At 40.0% G+C, this 17,000-nt stretch overlaps 3 protein-coding genes across 3 annotated transcripts; 1 reads left to right on the top strand and 2 right to left on the bottom strand.

The window, feature by feature from the left end:
- Positions 1–7,221: 7,221 nt before the first annotated feature.
- Positions 7,222–11,445, top strand: LOC111596093. Its single transcript, XM_023310154.2, has 3 exons — positions 7,222–7,245; positions 10,823–11,009; positions 11,064–11,445. Exons 1-3 carry the CDS (start codon positions 7,222–7,224, stop codon positions 11,399–11,401), a joined length of 549 nt encoding a protein of 182 aa, XP_023165922.2. The 3' UTR covers positions 11,402–11,445.
- Positions 11,446–11,451: 6 nt separating this feature from the next.
- On the bottom strand, positions 11,452–11,882 carry LOC111596092. Its single transcript, XM_023310153.2, has 2 exons — positions 11,786–11,882; positions 11,452–11,730 (listed from the first exon to the last, which is right to left on the bottom strand). The coding sequence occupies exons 1-2, from the start codon at positions 11,825–11,827 to the stop codon at positions 11,452–11,454; spliced, it is 321 nt and encodes a 106-aa protein (XP_023165921.1). The 5' UTR covers positions 11,828–11,882.
- Positions 11,883–14,377: 2,495 nt separating this feature from the next.
- On the bottom strand, positions 14,378–16,757 carry LOC111596091 (gustatory receptor 23a). The gene is made up of 3 exons (XM_023310152.2): positions 15,885–16,757; positions 14,537–14,695; positions 14,378–14,467 (listed from the first exon to the last, which is right to left on the bottom strand). Exons 1-3 carry the CDS (start codon positions 16,755–16,757, stop codon positions 14,378–14,380), a joined length of 1,122 nt encoding a protein of 373 aa, XP_023165920.2.
- Positions 16,758–17,000: the final 243 nt, after the last annotated feature.

Raw genomic sequence — 17,000 nt, forward strand, 5'->3', positions numbered from 1 at the left:
ACAGAACAGCAAACCAAATGAAAATTCAGTCTAGGTAGGTAGTTGGAGAATAAGATAAATCTTATTCATTTCATTTACATTTAGTTCAGGCCAGAAAAAACTCAAAAGCCCTCAGTTGGATCAGTTATCAAGTTGTTTATATTGTCAACCTCAGCTTCACAAGCTTTCAAGCTGGCTAAGACTGCAAGCTGTCTATAAATTTCAGTTCATATCCTAAGCTACATTCGTGTCAGACAGCCAAAGCTCAATCCAACTACAATTTAATGTCCCAATCGACGGCCACTTGATTGTACCTATCATAAGCTTGGTAGCTTGCTCCTTGTACTTAAACAGATCACTTTCATTAGACATAATGTTAAAGTTCTTAAATGGTAATTGGTTTAGCAAACAATATTTGTGACTGCTTTAAATGGAAGTTGGAATTTAATCCGCTATCATGTTGCGCTGGGATTGTTTGTGAATAACTTTTTAAAAATATCTTGAGTGAAGTAAAAATGGCGTAGAGACCAATTGCATAACTTTCTTACGGTCTGGGCTGTGACCGCACTTGGCTGGTGGGCGTGGCATGGGTGCTACGCTGCTCAAACGACATCAACAAAAGTTCTGCAGTTTTTGTGCACTTGGATGTCAACACATCGACACATAACGGCACATTCGTCCAATTTACACACACACAGACTCACACAGAGAGAGAGACAAGTTCGTCCTGTGGCAGGCAAGAGGCACTCCAAGGACTCAGCAGCAGACAAGCAGCATGCCCCTCCTGCCTGGAGTTGAGCAAACTTGAACTTTTGCGGTCCGGCCAGCTGCTGACTGCCTGCCCGACTGTTGCACAGTCTCCCACAGCAGTATGCACACCACCTACACATATAAATATATATACGTAGCTTATGTGTGCACTTCAAAGCGCTGCGCCCACAACATTTTTGGCAAGTGCGCGCTCTAATTACATGTTGGCCTAGAGGAAAACTCGAAACTTGGCGACTGTGGAAAAGTCGGCTTGAGCATGCGTTGCGGTTTTTCATTTGCATTCGCCTGGACGAACTTAGTTGCCCAACGACTTTTAACTGAATGAATTGTGTTGAAGCATCTTCTACACTCGCTCTACTATTTTCATTTCTATTTCTATTTTTCTTGCTGCCTGCAACGAGCATAATTACATTTGGGGCAGTTGCACTGGGCTTGCAGCATCTATATTTTATTTATGATTTTCACTGGGTTTTTTTTTTTTTTGGTTTGGTTCGTCTTTTGCAGGCGTTGAGTGTGCTGCTGATAATTTCAGTCGGCTAGGCAAATTTACACTGAGCTACAAAGTTCACGGTTTAGTGAACAACAACAATTTTGTAGCCATGAATGCATCCGGGTACACGAGTCTGCCCAGCTCCAGCCTTGAATGCAGCGACTGTTTCGCTTTTCTTGTGCCCAAACTTTATGTGGGGTGAAGGAAAATCATTTATCAATGTCAGAGAATGTGCTGCATGCACGAGAAGTTGTGTCCTGATGGTGCAGGGACAACGAGCGGAGCGGGCACAGGCGCTCGCTTCCTTCAACAGCCTAAACTCTGACGGCTGTGTGTGCGTCTGTGTGTGAGTGTGTGCGTACCGAAAAACTTGCGACTTTGTTTCACAAGTGATTTTGAAAATTATGCACACGCATAAATGCGCTCGTTCGCTTCAAGCCTGAAAACTTTGCAAGCATTTTATCAATACATAATTCACAAAAACACAAGAAAAACAATAAAAACAACAACACGTAAAAAACATAACAACAGCACGCATCATAGCTTTAGCAGATTCTAGATTTGTTTAGCTACTTTGTTATTATGATACTTGTACGTCAAGCTGGAGCGAGTATATGGATTTTGTCTAGAGATAGAGGGAAATCAGTTTGAGAATTGAGAACTGAAGTCTTGAGTCATGCCTTAACTAAGTATTTTAATCGGCGCATAACATCAGCATGTAACCCAATGAAAGGCAGGCTGAAAAGTCAACATAAAAAAGAAAAAATATTTCTTTAAACTGACTTGGCAAAATACAAATCTTAACTAATTTTAAAAAACTTCTGTATAGAATTAATTATTATTTTTAGCTACTTGGGGCTTGATAAGACTTTTATAAATGTAATTTAAAAAGCTTTTGGGCTATAGCTAAGAAATACAAACAGCGCATCAAATGATCAGCATTTGATGAACTTTTCTAACCATGATCAAATCTTTTACTTGATGAACTCTTTTAAGGATCAGTGCAAAAATATACTTAATGCTCAAGTCAATTCAAGATTGGTTTCAAAACATTATTAAGCGAGTATTATTCAGTTGATTGCAGCCCACTACAGCTGGTCATAGTTTTTTTTTTAACTTCCAATTCTGTCCAATGTGGGCGTTTGGCTTTGTCTTGGTTTATGGCAGAAAACTTTAGCACTTAGCGGCAGAGCTGCAGTCGGCAGTTGCCAGTTGCCAGTTGCCAGTTGGCTGAGGAGCAGCTGAGCTGCTTTCAAGTGGCGTCTCATAGCGGCTTTCGTTCTTTTTAAGCGGTCGAGCGACGGTTCTAATTCTCTGGCCGGCACTTGTTTGCTGGCGAAACAAGTTTGCACTCGAAACTCGTAAATAATGAATGGGGCAAAAGCGCAACCGCACCATTCATAATGGAAAAAGTTGCCTCGGTCCACTCGAAACTATTGCACTTGATACAAGGCTTGGGTCCCATGCTGCATGCTGCATGCTGCATGCCGCATGCTGCATTGCTGCAACATCTCTGCTGGCAGCCGGCGGCGTTATTGTCATGTGTACAGTAAAAATAACAAATAACAAACACTGGGCGTGCCACTACATGCCATAAAAGGGTGGGCCAATGTTTGTGCATTGACGGCTGTGGCCTTGATGCGGTTACACATGCCACATGCCACATGCCCCATGTCCCATGCCCCCTCCAGCCGTCCACCAGCCGTTGGTCAGCGCTGTGCTGCAGCCAAGGTTAAAGTTTCCATTTTAATATTGTATCTGCTGTTGTTTATCTTATAAGCTGCACTGGGCTTAGCTTTTCATTTCAATGGCCATTTGTATAGAAATTTTGAAAAGGAAATTGAAATTTTTGTTTGGTTTATAGCGGCGATAAATAATCGAATTTAGTTTTAATTTCAGAACAAGAATATGCTGCAGAGCTTGCATAGAATATATAACTATTAACCATAGCTGGAATATATGCGATATAAATATATGGAATATATACGAAATAGTTCAGGCTGTCAAGGACTCAATGTCATGTTAATGTCTAAGCGCTGAAAAGTAGGCTACATTTAATGCACACAATTAATTTATCAAATATTCATTAGGAAAAGAAATTTCTTTGGCTACTAAGTCAAAGTTAATTATAAATATACATTTAAAATTTAATTGAATTTTAATTATTAACAAAAATAATAAAAAATAAAAGAAAATTTGGTAAGAGATGCGTATATATATTTACATACTTAATAACTATACAAATTATCTTAATAACACATTTGCTTAAAATTAAATAATATAAAAAATAAATTGATATAAAAACTTATTAATACTATTAAAAAAGCACAAATAAGAATTTATTGTATATATATATTTATTATTAATTTATATTTTATATTTAAGAAAAATATATAAAATATAAATTAATTAAAAAACATAAAGCTTAAATTTAAAAAAAACTTAAATAAATTATAAAATTCTACATATGGTCACTACAATATGTGGCACAAATGTCATTTATGCATAATAACTGTAAACAATGCCTCAATTTCACTTACCTTATACGACTTTCCAAAAATAACCGCAAACTGTTTGGGATTTACGCAAAAGAAACAACTTAATTAAAAATGCAAACCCCAAAAACAGAGCAAAACAAACCAGAGAAAAACAGTCAAAGTGAGAGAACGAAAAAAAACCGGATAAAGCTTGCTTAAAGTCTGCGTTTCGAGCGGAAATTGGAATTCACACACACGTCGTCCAACAGATGTCGCCACAGCACATTTCCCCTGTAATAGCGCACTATACGTGTGCATGTGTGTGTGTGCTGTGAATGTTATGCCGTAATTATTGTATTTTGACTTTAGTTTGAATCTTTTGCGGATTTAAATGCATTTAATTTATGTGGCTGCATGTGTGCACATATTTACATTGGACGCTTTCAACACGACGTCGACTTGGACATTGCAGCGCCAAATGGCAAATGGCAAATGGAATGTAGAGTTTGTGCGAGGGCGGGTGGGTTAAGTTGTGTGTGTGTGTTGTATTCGGCATACACGTGCACTAAACTCGTATTTTTGAAAATCTCAGCTTGCCGGGCCGGACACGAGACACGAAGCCGACCGAGTCCACCATGCGATTCAAATGTAACAAGCAGACTGAGTGCGGCTCAGCAGCGGCAGCGCCAGCTGCAATGCCAACAGCAGCAGAGCCGAACGGGGGGCAGCGGCGGCCGACGAGAGCATAAATAGCAGCAGCGACAGCTGTAACGAGTAGCCGAAGTGCGTCGGCTTCAGCGCTGTCCACAACAACCGCCAATAAGCAGAGAGCGCGAGAGCGAGAGTGTGGCGTCTCTCACCCACTCGCCGTAACAGTGACTCGGCTACTGATGCGCAAGCGCTTGCTCTCTCTTCGGCTGTTATCGAGGTGAATAAGCGGCACTGTTAAAAGGAGCAACAGTTTGGCATTGTTTTTGCTCTGAACAGCTTTTGTTCCGTCGCTGGGGTAAAACTGGGGAAATGTTTAAAAAAGTTAAGAACTCTTAAAAAATATAAATTTTGAATTTGTTGCCTATTTAAATAAGCAATAAATCAATTATGTTTTATTATGTAAACGTTCATTTTGTGCATGTGAGCGAAAGCGTCATATTTGCAAGCTGCACTGTTAACTGTTATCCGCTGTTATGTTAATGATAACATATGCTGTTAACACTCACCCCTCTTGCTATAATTCTGTTACTTCACAGTAATCGTCTGCTGTTATTACGGGGAGAGCGCACTAAACTGCTATTTAACAGACTTGAAGCTGTTTTTTTTTTGCAATTATTTTGATTAAATTATTGAAATCTAGGATATTTTACATACTATTTGTTAAATTTTTAAAAATAGTTTATCATCTTAGATATCGATTTTAATTTTAGCTTTTGAAACTGATTAAAGTTGTTTAACTTTTCATTGAACCTAAGCAAATATTTATGTTTACAATTGGATAAACTCTTATTTGATTGCTATTGCTCCCATTTGTACTTCGCTTATAAAATCGGTAGACATGAATTTATAATTATATAGTGTATATTTACTATCGTCAAAAGTTAGTCCTAGGGTTAAAGCATACTATTTTATCTTTTCAGTACTAAGAGCTGAGTCCACCTAACTGACATTGTCTAACTGGATTTCGTATCGTATTATCTTATATTGTAGATGTAGATGATATCTTCATCAATTAACAACATATCGATAATTATCGATATAATAACTCAAAAATGATCAAATTTACTTAAAATTCTTCAAGAGCTGAAAAACGACATGAACTGAGATAAGAAGCAATACGCTCGCACTCATATTATCTTTATATGAAATGGGGTTCAAAATGATTAGTAAATAGTAGTTCCAAGCTCAGTCTTTCCACAAGTCTTTCAATTATGGAAGCATTGTCGACGATAATAGCGCAACTAAATTGAATTCAATTGGATTAATTGAGTTTTGCTTGGGGATTGTTTGAAGCTTAAGACTTGTGTGGGAAATCAAGGCAAGTCGCAGTTCATTACTTACTCGAAGCTGCCATCCATTAACTTGATGCAGTGCATCAGTGTAATTTGGTCTGTTCAGGTGTTCAGCTGTTCAGCTGTTCACCTGTTCCGAGTGATTACTGTTATCTCTCAGATGAGCGACTTTTGGTGTAATCATAATGCAACAGATTGCTGAGTGGGAAAGCTTCTTATCCCCTCCAACACTTTTGCCTCTTATGAAGTTCAACAAATTATTGTGAATGGGATTTTATACCCCCTCCTGCTCGCTCGCTCTCCCTTCTGCCTTCCTTCTCACTCTCAGTTTTTGTTTTGGTTTTTTTTTTCGGGGTTGATTTGTATGCAGCGCTAAAAGCTTGAAAAATGTTTTGCCCGCACGTGTTTCCTGCGCTTTGATACACACACACACACACAGTGAGATATTCGAGACACATTATATAAAATAGAATGTGTAGAAAAAGAAGAGCACAACAATGAAATGGCAGTTGGGTTTGCGCTGCGACATTACAATCTTCAAGGGTTGAGGGTTGCCCAACCCCTAGGCAAGTGGCGGAGAATGAAAAGTGTTGCAGTTTTCTTGTTTTTTTTTTCTTATTTATGTGGCAGATTTTGTTGGGCACATTAAGGCTTCTAATGAATGAGTGGGCGACCGGAACGGTACTTGTCTAAGGGGGGTGCCCGCACTCGCACTCGCTCAATACGCATTGCAAATTCTTCGGGTTGCATTTTCCAAATTGAATCCTGCGAGAATGCGCGCAGACAAACATCTAAATTGTCAACGTAATGTGACAAAATATCGAAGTCAGCAGGTAAAGCCAGAGCCAGAGTCAAAGCCGGGCACAGGCAGCAGGCAGCAGCCATCAGGACAGTAGCCAACACCCGCGAGGACATCGCCTGACGCTTTGTCGACTCTGCGACTCAATTCAGCTGTGTGAAACTTGCCAGGCACGAATTCAATTTCGCGTCCACAGATGCCATTCACCTTCGGCACGTACAACTATCAACGTCAACAAGTTACACACAGCGAGTGGTCGGGGCCGGCTGTCGGCTGTCGGCTGCCAGGTGGGCGTGGCAAACTAAAGTGGAAAACAGCAGTCAGACAATACAATTGCTTCCTTGAATGCATCTGCCGACTCCACGGCGTCCTTGTCGCTGTCATCCTACTTCCGTTGAAATCGTGAGACGTTCCCGCTTCCTCCGTTCTCCTCCCGCTCCACCTCCTCCCTCACCCACGCCCTTCGCCCGGCTCCCGGTCGCCCCTTTCCCTGTCCGTTCTCCTTGTTAGTCACCATGGCGAATGCTCCTGATGCTTCTGACATTTTATACTGAATTATTTATTTAGTTTTGCTTTCTCTATGTGCTCATTACTTCCTTTTTCTTTGCATACCCTGTACGGGTGAAGCTGTTTGAAATGGGTTCGATTGAGTTGCGGAAATGGTTACAAAATGAGCGGTTCGGGAGGAGAGGCGGAAGAGATATGTTGAGCGGAAAAAAGGGCGATGTGAGAAGGGGGAAAAGTAAAGAAGGTAGAGAGAGGGACAGAATGAGAGAGACAGAGAAAGTAAGGGGCATACAGACAGTAAAAGAGTGAGAGACTGTAGGTAAAAGAGAGGTAACCAGAGAGGGAGAGAGCAAAATAGAGAGATAGAGAGATAGACATAAATGGATCAATCATAAATATAGCTAAAGAGATCACACAACCTGAGAGTAAACCATAATTATACATGGACATATATCGAAAGATAGATAGAAAATATGATAGAATGAGAAAGAGAGAGAGAGTATGGAAAAGTGAAGGGAGAGAAGGACAGAGTGATACACTACAAATAAATTAAATAAATATACTAATATAAATATAAATATAATTTTTCAATACATAAAAAATAAATATATAAATATATGAATAAAGGAATATATAAATATATAAATAAATAAATATATAAATATATAAACATATAAACATATAAACGTATAAATATATTCATATATACATACATAAAAATACATAAAATAAATATATAAATATATGAATAAAGAAATATATAAATATATAAATATATTCATATATAAAAAAATAATATATATATAAATATATACTTTCACCATATACTGTACGTGAGCAGTACTTGCTGGGTATTTCCAAGTTGGGCACGCCCCACTCTGCCACTATTGATAGTCTTTTTTGCTCCTTCGCAAAGTTGTGTACGTACTTTGACATTTTTATTGTGCTGCGTTAAATTTGCAGACGACAAAGTCAAGAAGGTTGAAATATAAGCCAAGTCCACGACCAGGGCAGGGCGATCGCTTACGAATCTAATTAAATGTGTGTATGTAGTACATGTTCCACATATATATATTTATATATATATAAATATATGAATATATATCTACGCACACTTTGAGAACTTGGCACCAAATGAAATTGAACAAAATGCGGCTCTCAAACTGTTTGATTACCTCTGAGATTTGCGCTCTACTAAAATTAAATATGACTGTGAAATATTTTCAATTTGTGGACACGAAAACTTTGCTCTCTCTGTCTCTTACTCTCTCTCTCTCTCTCGCCCTATCTCTCTCACTCTTTTCATACATTTATACTATGTATAGTCCGCACATTTCGTTACTTGCTTTTGGTTACCCATGGGAAATTTTCTAACAGAAAATAAAAGTTTCTGGTCAAGTGAGTGCAAAACTTTTAAGTGACGCACTTTTTTCGCCTCTTCTTCTACTTCTTATTATTCTTCCTTCCACGCGGGGGCGACACGCGCCCTAGGTGGTTAAGTGGAACTGGATTATGGATGGGTGTACAATTTATAAGGCTTGACTTGTGCTTCACAATTCGTGTCTGTGTGTGTGCACTTTGATTACAGCTGTTGATTACATTTGCCATTTGTGTCCAACTCCCAGCGCCTTGAAAGTACATAGAACTTCCAATAAATGGGGACAAGAGTCAACTGATTTCCTTGTGGAGCGGCCAGATTGATGAGCTTTCTAAATGTTATGCATTCTTATCGACTTTTCGATTGTTTTTGTGAACAGTCAAAGCAAAGCTTTCAAGTGTTATTTAAACAGTGTTGCAACATGCTTTGGCTGATATCGCACAGTGTGGAGTAGCGTCTAGAATCTGCAATTACTTCTTGTATAAAAACTTGACGTCATTCTGTTGACTTTCACCAGAATCAAAATATTTTTGAATTGTCTCATATTTCCCTCATGCAGTAACCGTAAAATCAGCTGAATTTTGAGGTGATTTTACAGCTCTGGCAATTTGGCCAATTGTTGAGATCCTTTGTTTAAGCTCGACATGTGGGAAATTCAGATTTCGATGCCATAAACAAATTCGTAATTGCCTTGTAATGCCTTGTGTTGACAGGCGTACGACAAACAGATATGGCACTAGGCCCATTCAGTCAGAGCTAAATGGAATGCTAGAAAGAGCAGAGAAGAGAGAGAGAGAGAGAGAGGGAGAGAGAGAGAGAGAGATGTATGTGTGTGTGCTGTTGCAAAAATTAGCATAAAACTTCGATTTCGCCTGCGCACATTGCGGGCAAACGTAAATGGCAAACGGACAGAAAACGAGGCGCAAAAACGTATTTGCCAGCCTACAAATGGCAATAGATTGTCGACCATAAACCCAAACGGGCCTTAATGCCATACGTACGAGCACTGCACGTAAATGTGAAGATGTAGCGATAAACAAGAGAGAGTGAGCGACTATGGGATACCCTGCAATGGGTGACTGAATGCTTGATACACAGCTATATCAGAAAGAGAGAGGCTTACCTTAGAGCAGAGCTTGTGACTGGGAGGATGTAAAATTAAGTAAAACAGAGAGTATACGACTATGGATTACCCTGTGCTGAATGATTGACTGATATTGAAGGAAACTAGATGAAATATAAACCCAATATGATTATTAAGCTGTGACTCTAATACGACTATGGGATACCCAGTGATGAGGGACTGAATTATTGATAGAAAGTTATAGAAGAGAGAGAGTAGCTAACTTACGTGCGTAGTACATGATTGTATATATGCAAAAGGAAGTGAAAGAGAGGGTATTCGACTATGGGATACCCTGGGCTGAGTGATTGACAGATATTAAAGGAGGAAATGTCGAATAGACAAAATATATATGACAAGATGATGGAATACCCTGTGCTGATTGAATGACTGATATTAAAGAAGCAATATCAAAGAGACTTGATTATGTATCGCATACCTACGAGCCCGACATGTGAATTGTAAGATGCTAAGAAAAACAAAGACAAAGTCAATAAGCAGCGGCTAGAACAATGTGATACCCTGCGCTGTACAACTTTAATGGGAATTAGTACAAATAGATGCTTGTCTATAAATTTTATTTTAATACTATTTTAAATAGATTTTTGATTTAACTTTAATAAAAAAGTATTCGACTATAAGCTACTCTGTAACCTTTCAAAGTAGTGCCATATCAGTATACTAAAAGACATCCTATATGCAATAGTTAGTCTATATTATAAGCCGTTTCAACCCTCTTAAGACAGGGTATTCCAATTGGAAAATTGCATAGTTTCACACATCTAAGCAACTCGCTTATTTTTGCATTAATTGCAAATCTATTTCAATGTAGAATCCTGGCTTGTGCCCTAAATCTCTAAGCTTCGGATCTAAACTCTATTGTCTGCATGAGCTGGAGGCTGGGAACGTTTCGTTCATTTGACTAATTAAATTTGGAAACTTGTCTGCTCGAATTTTATGAATATTTAAAAAGTTTTGCCAAATGATTTGCCTCGGCGTCGGGTTTGGGGCTGCAAGACAAAGGCGCAAGCCTCCTCAAATTGAAAATTCATCAAAAAAGTTGAATGGCTTGTGTAAAATGAATCAAATATTCATACATGCACGCAACTTTTTATTAGTTGGTCCAAAAGTTGGATTGGCTAATCATTCGCCTGCTCGCTCGCTCTATCTCTAAAAAGCAATTAGCTTTAACTCTTAATGCCACAGGAACTTGAAAAGCTGTGCCCAACGTCCAGTGGCGAGTGTTGTTAAACTGTGAGTTTGAGTGTTGGGCAACGCGTTTGCTTATCGATTAGTTCTGTATAACTTCCTACATAGTTTCTAACTTGTCAGAGTTCGGTTTACAAATGGAACCCAAATACAAATTAACCGAGGCCAATCTGAACCTAAGATACGACCTGAACTTCATAGACAATGTGCTGCAGTGCTATGACGCTGATGCCGAACCAGAAGCGCGCCGTTATCTGTTGGACTTGTCTTACAGTAAGTGAGGATAGAGCTAATTTCGCGATAATATATGGCCGACTCCTCTTGCAGCCTTGGCACGCAATCAACTCGTCGAGGCGCGCCGCTTTGCCAATCTGAGCAATAAGACCTATATAGACGTGAAGGACTTGCGCATTGCCAAAATGGAGAAAACAGACGACTTTCAGTTTGGTCCACTGCTGCTGGGCAAGCCCATTGTGCAGCCGCTCTCGGCACCCTCGGCCACGACCAGCCTGCTGCTGCCGCCCTGGCGCAACTGCCAGGTGGGCGCCAATGCGGAGCTCAAGCAGGTCCTGGCCGAAACGGAGGCCAATAAGCTAATGGACAGCGGCGCACCGCCCAGCAAAATACCTCGTTTGCGGGCGCCCAATCAGCCAAAGATGCTTTGAAACTCTTTCGCGTAAATAAAACAACGATTTCTCTAAAAACTTATTAATAATCATTTCTTGACCCTGGCTCTGGCTAGCTGCAGATCCATTTCGTACTTCTTCAGATTATGGCCGTAGGTGCGGCAGACCTTGGTATGCAGCAGGCATTTCCTGCAAATCGTCTTCGTGCTGATCATCTCCATTTCATTGGTCGCCTCAATGACATTCCACGCATGCGCCTTCCGATAGGCCATCGCCATACGCAAGTCGCTGCCCGACGACATTGAGAGTGGCACGCGATACGGCTGCATCGATGCAAAGATGTTGTCTTCAACTTCTGTATTCTCTGGCTGCTCAAAGCGTTGGTTAAAAATTATAAAAAAAAAGGTTTAGAGAGCGACTTACAGAGTTAGAACCATTCCACATCTCTTCGAAACTGGGATTCATTTTTAGTTGTTCCTTTGAGACTCTGCTTTCTCTTGCTTTCGATATGCTGCCTAAATTTTGACAGCCCGCAATGACTTGCATTAATCAGTTTGACAATCCTTTCAGAGTTTGCATTGATTTTAATAAATTTAGTTGCAAAGACTTGAATTGTGAATTCGACTTTGTTGATTTGATTTGATTTGTTTTTCTTTGTCTTAACCTCATCGACAAGAAAGAGTTTAGATTAGCAATTATAAAAATATATATATGCATATCACACAACAATATATGTAAGATATATAATAAAGATAATTTTAATTTTTTTAATTTTTAAATTAATATTATAAATATTATAATAAATATTTAAATTGAGAGTCATGCTACATTCTGATATTTTTATTTGTTTTTGTCTTTGCCATATAAATTAAAAATTTCAGAGTACATTTTATCCACTCTGTAAAATGCTCGAATTTTTATCAATTTCGAATTTATCATGCATAATTGATCTTAGCTGAATGATTAGCTTGTCTAGCACTGACTTGGCTCAGCTTCTTGGCTAGCGTCAACTATTATAGTTGTGACAAGCGTTTTGTCTTAATCAATATCAGAATCAAACTAACTAAGCACTCTCTGTCTTTACTCTTCTTCTTGCACGCTCCCAAAATAAGTCTAGCTTCAGATCAGACCAGATCAGAATTAATCTAGTTGAATTACACAACAGCTGTTTACTGTGTTTTGTGGCTATGATCTCACATTTTATACAGCTAAAGCCTCAGCAAGCCTAGGCAGACCTGCTAAGCATCAGCTTTGAATGCATAATTTAGCTCACTTTGAGTGCAGTTGTATCTGGTGCAGTTCAGAGCGAGCAGCAACAGTTTTTTTCTGCTACCTTTTGATCGTGATCAGCATATAAAAATAGTTTAGTGCACTAATCCTTGAAGCTTATAAATATTTATAAATGAAGTGTGTTAGTTGTTCTATGTTAATTAAGATGAGAAGTGCCGGCACAGTTACATTTCGAGCATCTGGCCATGTGGTAAATAATATTTACATGTCTCGGCATTTGCATAGCTAACGACAAAAACCATTTTAGCCTCTCTATCACTCTCTCTCCCTCTCTCTTAATATACCTCTCTCTTTCTATATATCTCACTGCGCCTCTGATAAAACACAGACTGGATAACCAGCATGGTGTAGGTCCCCCGAGCAGTTTACAAATTAATGCGAACCCGCACGTGTTAATTCAAGGATGTGTGCCCCTGCTGCTGGCGCTACTTTATCCTTTCTACTGCCATGCACAAGGATTCGGCATGAATTTGCATATTAGAAAAAGTTTTTTGTGCCTGTGAAATGCCAGTTTAATATGCGTGAAGTAGTTTTGTCTGCTTAAGAATAACTAAAACTTGATGTAGTCTAACTTCCATGTGGGCACCCAAGACGCCCCCGCAGCCCCCAGCACCCAACCGACTAACGCTCTGTGGGCGGCATAAATAATTACGGCACATGTGCTAGCTGAAATACTAGACTGCAGCAGCTCTGAGCAACAGTGTCTGCTATAAGTTTGTGCAAAGTGTAAAAAAAGTGCTAAAGCGTCTTAAATAATTGTTGGGCTGCAGCTAGCAGATGCTTGTTATAGGCGAGGCCACATTTGAGTGATCTGAGTGGATATCTAATTGCATCTACAATGTATGATTGATAGCAGGTTGTGAGGCTGATGTTCTATTTCATTTCGTGCATCAATATTATTTGGATGAATGAATAAATGAATGAATGAATAAATTAATAAATGAATGAATGGAGGAATGAATGAATAAATGAATGAATGAATGAATAAATGAACGAATGGAGGAATGAATGGATAAATGAATGAATGAATGAATGAATGAATGAATGAATGCGTGAATGAATGAAAGGATCAATGAATGAAGAATTGAATGAATGAATAAAGGAATGAAGAAATGAATAAATGAATGAATGAAGGAATGAAGGAATGCATGAATGAATAAATGAATGAATGAATGAATAAATGAATGAATCAATCAATGAATGAATGAGTGAATGAATGAGTGAATGAATGAAAGGATCAATGAATGAATGAATCAATGAATCAATGAATGAATGAGTGAATGAATGGAGGAATGAATGAATAAATGAATGAATGAATGAAGGAATGAAGGAATGAATGAATAAATGAATGAATGAATGAATGATAGGATCAATGAATTAATGAGTGAATGATTGAACGTATGAATGAAGGAGTGAATGAAATAATGAATCACTGAATAAATGAATCAATTAATGAATGAACGAGTGAATGAATGAATGAATGAATTAATGAGCGAATGAATGAATGAATGAATCAATAGAATATGATTCAAAACAAGTAGTTCATAGATTCTTAAGCTTTTCAATAGTTACATTTTGTATTTAAACATATGATTGTTCAGCTGAAAATCATTCATATATAAGTTTTGGTGAAGGAAAGTATTATTCGTGAGATCATTATATCTGTATTTCGTGACTTGAATACTTTTCTGAGTCAAAAATGATTTGCATGCTGAAACTGAAACTTTACTTCGGCCTGGCTGCAGCATGCGAACTCTTCTCGGCAAACATAAACTGTATGAGTATGACAAGATACGTAACCACAGCGCCAAACATCTGCAGAAGGAGAAGGATAAGTGAGTTTGAAAATTCATTTATCAAACATAATCAAAGTCATAAACCTACGCTACTCAATAGATGCAGATTGAGGCTGAAGAAATCCTTGGCCGTCACCACGAAGCGTTGATGCAGCGTCTGCAGTAGGAACTCGCTGACCAAATCATTGTAGCGCTTGCTGCCCAAAGGCTTTACCAGCTTTGGTATCAAGCAGCCAATTTGACGACTCTGTAAAAACATCATAAATTTAAGATAATTTCATTTTAAGTATCAGTTGAACTCTCACATGATTTGAGCTTTGCTGGCAGTGCCAACAGGTGATAGAGAGCAGCAGGCCCACATTGATAGCGAAGCCCAGTTGAGGGAATAAGTGGAGTCCATCTTGAGAGCGGATCAATGTGTTCTTGGCTATCCAATAAGCGCTGAATACAAAGTCGAAAAATAAGACCATGAAAGTAATGAGCATGCTCAGGCCATAGGCTGAGTTGAGCTGCACAAAGATCAGATGCAATTGTCTGTATTGCTCTTTGAGTCGTATTAGCTGATCCACGTCGAGCAGCTGGCTGTGGCTTTTGGTCTGTGACACCAGCTGCTTCAGGCTGTTGCGCATGCCAAGCAGCCGCTCGTTGGCCACCAAAACTTCCGAGAGGAACGCAATGACCTTCAGCTGTACTGCCCAGGCACTGGGCGCAGATACCCAAAAGATGGGCGATTGCCACTCCCACTTGGTGCTGAACCCGAACCATATGACTAGACTTTGCAACGCCGCCACCGCAAAGGCGCAATTGACAAAAAGCAGTACATTCTCTATATGTTGATCCCTCAACTGATGCATTGCCAACTGCAGCTCCAGCTGACGTTGTGAGCGACGCTTCAGAAAGGTGTCCAGCAGCACGCAGCCATGTGCAGCACTCAGCATTATAAACATGCAGGATGTGATCAGGCAATCAAGAGTGCAATCCGGCATCGCTGATGTGTATCTGAGTACACCTGTCCAAAGCGTGACAAGCCAGCAGAGCCACAAGCCAAAAGGCAGGTATTGCAAGCGATGCAGCCGTGAATTGCATCGCACGCCCATGAAACATAGCACGAGGTGAAAGGCCGCTCGCCTCATAACTGATCCAGTCAAGAGCTGCAGCTGGACTAATAACTGGTCGGCAGTATGATAGATGCCTAGAGCTGACTTAAGCACTGTCTGTCTACCAATTCATCACTGGCATAATTATTGAACCTGATTCAGCATTCTGCTTTAACATGGCAGGTGAAAGTGGATGTGAGTGGAAAAGTGTAGCATACTTAATGGGGCTGTCAGGTATATGTTAATAAAGAGGTAACTCGATATTCTATGTATCCCTTTATTATTGATTATATCTCTCATCATCCCATCTCTCTATCAACTTAGGCCTCAGCTACTCACATTGTTAGCACTTGCGCCGCCGTACCAGAAGAGCGCCGTCATGAGTGTGCCAATGGCGAAGCAGGTGTTGCCGTTGTAGATAAACATGTATATGCGCTGTGACACGTAGGCCTCTGTGACGAACCAATAGGTATTCGCCACGAACTCAAAGCCGCACATCAACTGCACGCAGAGCATGCTCCAGCCGTAGCAGTCGTTGAAGATCTCGTGGCATTCGTAAATGCGCTCGTAGCTCAGGCGCAGCATCTGCAAGTACTTCCAGTCGGGCAGGCTGTATGGCTGCCAGATGTCAATGCCGGCGGCCAGACGCAGCAGCGAGTGTCGCAGCTCGACGGCTCGCTGATTAAGCTCCATGATCTGCCACATCAGCTGAACGAAGTGGAAACGCAGTTGCCACTTCTGCGGCAAGGAGATGACGTGCACCGGCGATATGTTATATTTGGAGTTGGCCCAGGTTTTGACAATGTCGCTGGACATCTGTGCGACCAGTAGAAAAAACAAACGCTCTGTTCGCTGGCATTTGTGTGAGCAGCCCAGTCGCCTCATCTGCAGCTGCAATCGTATGCGATAGTCCTCCAGACGCACATACAATCGTTGCTTAAGTATGCTCTGCATTTGAACTAGCATACCTAGCAATGCGTAGCCCATGTGCAGAAGCGTTCCAGTGATGTAACTGATGCTCAAGCTCCTGTCTACCCATATATAAGAGTAGCCGATGATCAGCATCCACGTGTAGTATGCGAACCAAATGAGGCGTATAAACAAGGCCACGGCCAGCCGCAAACGCTGAGACACAGGTGGCAAAGGCACGAGGCCCATGCACCAGTAGATGCCCAGCAAGCAGCGAGCGAACAGTGCCTGAAACGCAATCATGCTGCAGCTCAAGAACTTTGAATTAGAACTAAAGTGAAATATGCTAAAACTAAATTCAATTCGAGCTTTTAGTAGGCAATTAATCATGACAATTAGTTTTTATGACAGGCTAAATGCTTTTGTCAATTGATGTAGGAGATGATAACTAAGGGATCAAAGGCTGAAGAGATAGAGAAAGAGAAAGAGAAAGAGAGAGAGAGAGAGTTCAATTTATCGGAAAGGTTATAGAAGTCAAAGCAATTA

Source organism: Drosophila hydei, unplaced genomic scaffold (assembly GCF_003285905.1).
Source record: "Drosophila hydei strain 15085-1641.00,03,60 unplaced genomic scaffold, DhydRS2 tig00008114-arrow-pilon, whole genome shotgun sequence".
NCBI classification, from domain to species: Eukaryota; Metazoa; Arthropoda; class Insecta; order Diptera; family Drosophilidae; genus Drosophila; species Drosophila hydei.